Source organism: Trachymyrmex cornetzi, unplaced genomic scaffold, assembly GCF_001594075.2.
Source record: "Trachymyrmex cornetzi isolate Tcor2-1 unplaced genomic scaffold, Tcor1.1 scaffold922, whole genome shotgun sequence".
In the NCBI taxonomy this organism is placed as follows: domain Eukaryota; kingdom Metazoa; phylum Arthropoda; class Insecta; order Hymenoptera; family Formicidae; genus Trachymyrmex; species Trachymyrmex cornetzi.
Genome location: NW_017300270.1, coordinates 87,434 through 91,154, shown reverse-complemented (window position 1 = coordinate 91,154; position 3,721 = coordinate 87,434). Strand labels below are relative to the sequence as shown.

The window sequence follows — 3,721 nt, the reverse complement described above, 5'->3', positions numbered from 1 at the left end:
GCCGACCGCTTAGTTGCGCCGTCCCTGACGGCGCGAATTTCATGCCCTGTGGTTGGTTATTTTCAAATGCTCACCGTTTGAAAACTATTGATGCTTTAAAATTTTGCTATTAGGATTTTCGATTTACTTTTTCATGAGGAATGTGTACGTGCCGGGTCCTCCGTTAAGTCTGGACTTAACGAATTAGTGATAAGTCTTTCGCACAGGGGCAGAATATGGACTAAACTAAGAAGAAAAATCCTCTACCATTTTACAATTGTCGTAATGGTTTAGAGTGCCTAGCGACGGCGAACGTGCGCCACATCGCGCTGAACAGTCCTATCCTGTTGCGCGCTTGCATTTGGCGGTGGGCGAATTTCGCTATTTTCACAAGTTAATAACTCGTTAACCACATTGCGACAATTGTAAAATGGTAGAGAACTTTTTTTCTCAGTTTAGTCCATATTCTGCCCCTGTGCGAAAATATATATACATATATTTGAACAATATACTATTATATACGTATATACACATACGCATACCTTCTGACAACGTCGCAATGTCCTCGGGCAGCTGCCAGAGATAGCGCAGTACAACCTTGGCTGTTGGTCAATTCGACGTCGGCACCAAACTCAAGAAGAAGAGACACCATCTCGACGGAACCTTCATGCGCGTACATGCACAGAACCGGTGCGTTACCTAAATACTCAGTAATGTGATTCGGTGATGCACCTGCCAGCAGGAGCAATCGCGATACCTTCACATTTGGGCTATAAATGTTTCGAAGCGTGCACAATGCCGAGGAAATGCATTCGGTCGATAAAGTTAGCCAAATTGCCTGAGAATGAATGGAGCTCAATTAAGCTACACTTCTACTTATCTTTGATTACTATATCTTGTGTTGATTGTAAACATACTTGTAAATCGCGCGAAGGCCAGCATGGAGCTACACCTCTATAAACGTGTGCCTTTAATACGTGGTGACCTAGTTCTAAAGCTTTGTCACCATCCAATAGCACTTGAAGGCGAGATAGTCTGAATGCTATTGCCGCATGACCAAGTCTGTAGTCACACAGGAATTTTGTTGATTCTCCCTCATCTCTTCTCATCAACCATTCCCTGAACGATGGATGGAAAAACATATATGTATTGTCCAAGCGTTTCACAAGAAAGCCAGAAAGCATCTAATAAGGAAAAATGATATCATTATATTTAAGTTGATGAATACGCGAGAGTTGATATAACATTTATATAACACATTGTGCACAGTCTGTAACTGCCAAATTATACGTATATATTAACAAGTGCCTACAAGTAATATGTAAGGACATTTATCAATTTAAGATAAAGTAATTCGCGCGCACATTTATTTGTTTAATTATTTTTAATAAATCCAAATTGTAATATATATTATCGTTATTAAATTATATTATTTTTACAACTTACATTGTTTTTGCATCGTCAGTAAAAAACAAAGACAGAGAGAAAAAAAGAGTTAGAAAATTACATATTACATTCATTTAAAAATAATCCATTATGAACCACATAACACATACTCGTACACACACAGTTATAGCACTGTATATTAAATTATATTTAATATATTTACCTTAAATCTCTGTAAAAAATCATCCCATGAAATAAAATGATCTATATTTAATGAATTGATAGAATAGAAAATTTCAGGTAGAGTCAGTGGGTATAGAGCTGCCAGACAAACAGCTAGAAGAGGTTGTACTTTGTCGAATGATGCTGCCGTAGGGAATCTCAAGTTAAAATGTAATTGAAAGATCTGCGCGAGAGAAACTGGTAATACCTAAGAGGTAAAATAGTTTGTTATAAATTCTATTCTGTTTATAATACCGTCGAGATAACGCAGTGGCGATATAATTGCGATTATAGTTAAAATAGGGATGAAGATTATAATTGCACATACCTTATAACTCGCAGATTTGGCGACTAAATGCCCGCTCTCGATAAGATCGAGCGTCAACTTAGCAAAGAGAAAACTACCTCTGGCTAGAGCGAGCAAATGTGAAGAGAATCTTGTCTGATTCGCACTGCACGATGATTCTGCCTTGCCGTTTACCGACGCAGTTACATTCAATTGGATGGAAGGACTTTGCGCTAATCTATAACCGACGTAATCAGATAAATCCTTCGCGATGCTGTTACTGATCGCATCATTTGTAGTCTTGTCTAATGAGATTCTTGTATATGGTAATTGCTTTGCGCAATCCAGCAACTGTGTCCTGACCGTGCAAACGATTTTTAACCAACTGGGAATGTTAGGTGCATGCCTCGTTAGGAAAGAAGCTATAGTATCACCTCTGTCCGGTCTGTGATACTCCGCTTCGCAAAAGGCATCAATCAATATTACCTGGAAAAATATATATAAGCGAACAACGTCCGCGACGTAGTATAACACTTATCGAGCTTATGTTAATATGTTTACTCGTCAGTGAAAAAACAATTGTAGCTATTTTGTTTACCTACCATATTCGAAGCTGGCAATCTATTGGCTTTCTTCAGAGTCAAAAGCGGTTCAATAATACCTCTCGAAAGCGCGAGATCTGGGTCAACTGTACATTCCCTTTGTGACAACGAGCCTTGAAGATGGGGCTCCGACAAGAGATATTCCCTATATGAGATCAATTGAGGAGCCTGGCAAAGTTGTGCCGCTAACGAGTGAATTAAATCTGGGACTAAGCAGGTACTGTTATTGTCGGCTTGACAAAAGTGATAAGCCACAACGTGCGATGCTAATTCGCGCACCTATAATTCGATATAACTGATTTGCATCTTTTCTATAAAGTTCGAAATTGTAATAAACGCTGGTAATCGCACCTTTTCGTTAGTATGCCGAATATTAGCTCGTAGGGTAGCGTTAGTATTCTGCTTCTCTCTCTCGTCGCATTCCTCATTCACTTCCGCAGATCTTGGCTGTTCTCTCCTTCTTCCGAAACAACTATGTTCCACCAATTGCAAGACGAGTGCAGTTTTTCCTGTACCTGGCGATCCGGAAATTAAAATTCCAGGACTAGAGCCATTGATCACGGATTCTAATTCTTGTAACAACCACTGTCGTCCTGTGAAAAGTGGGTCTTCTTCTAATAAAGGCACCTCGAAGAATAATGGCTTCAGGTTTAACTGCGTTGAACTATGATGTTGAACGAAACGTACTAAAATGAACAGGATATGGATCTTTATCATATATATAGAGGAAAGTCGCCGATACTGACATAGGTCTCCTAAAGTGACACCCCCTTATTTTTCGAAAACTAACTATTGCACTTTATTAATACTAATAAAACATGATCTGTTTAGCTAATTAAAGAAGTACAAACTCCTAATTCGTAGGTTTGTGGCTTATTTCTATATCAAATCAGCTAAAAACGAATTCTACAAATGCGAAAATAAAATTCTTACGATCTTCTTTTGTAAATTGTGAGGTTTAAATAATAGTGACTATATTATTGATAATATTACGTCATTTTAAATACTTGTAGTTTCCGAAATAAGTTTTATTTATATTATTTTTTCTCTTAGAGTCTTTCCATAATATGATTTTTAATTTAAAATTGGGGTGCAGCGTAAACCGACACATCTGTCCGTAAAACAGACCATGAGCTAACTTAATCTTGATAATGTTGCTTTATAGTGTCAAATAAGTCTATTGGAGCTGAAGGCAATCGTGCATATATGGAACAACTCTAGAAAAACTATCGCATTACATATTTGC

At 37.9% G+C, this 3,721-nt stretch overlaps 1 protein-coding gene across 2 annotated transcripts in view; it reads right to left on the bottom strand.

Moving 5' to 3' along the window:
* Positions 1-3,721, bottom strand: part of rols (zinc-RING finger and ankyrin repeat domain-containing protein rolling pebbles) — a 42,377-nt gene that overhangs the window by 3,372 nt on the left and 35,284 nt on the right. For both annotated transcript variants that reach the window (XM_018520744.1, XM_018520746.1), the window contains 6 exons: positions 2,827-3,161; positions 2,476-2,754; positions 1,916-2,359; positions 1,589-1,795; positions 897-1,163; positions 522-817 (listed from right to left, as the gene is read on the bottom strand). In XM_018520744.1, the coding sequence (XP_018376246.1) occupies positions 522-817; positions 897-1,163; positions 1,589-1,795; positions 1,916-2,359; positions 2,476-2,754; positions 2,827-3,161 (1,828 nt within the window). The remainder of the gene's footprint in view (positions 1-521; positions 818-896; positions 1,164-1,588; positions 1,796-1,915; positions 2,360-2,475; positions 2,755-2,826; positions 3,162-3,721) is intronic.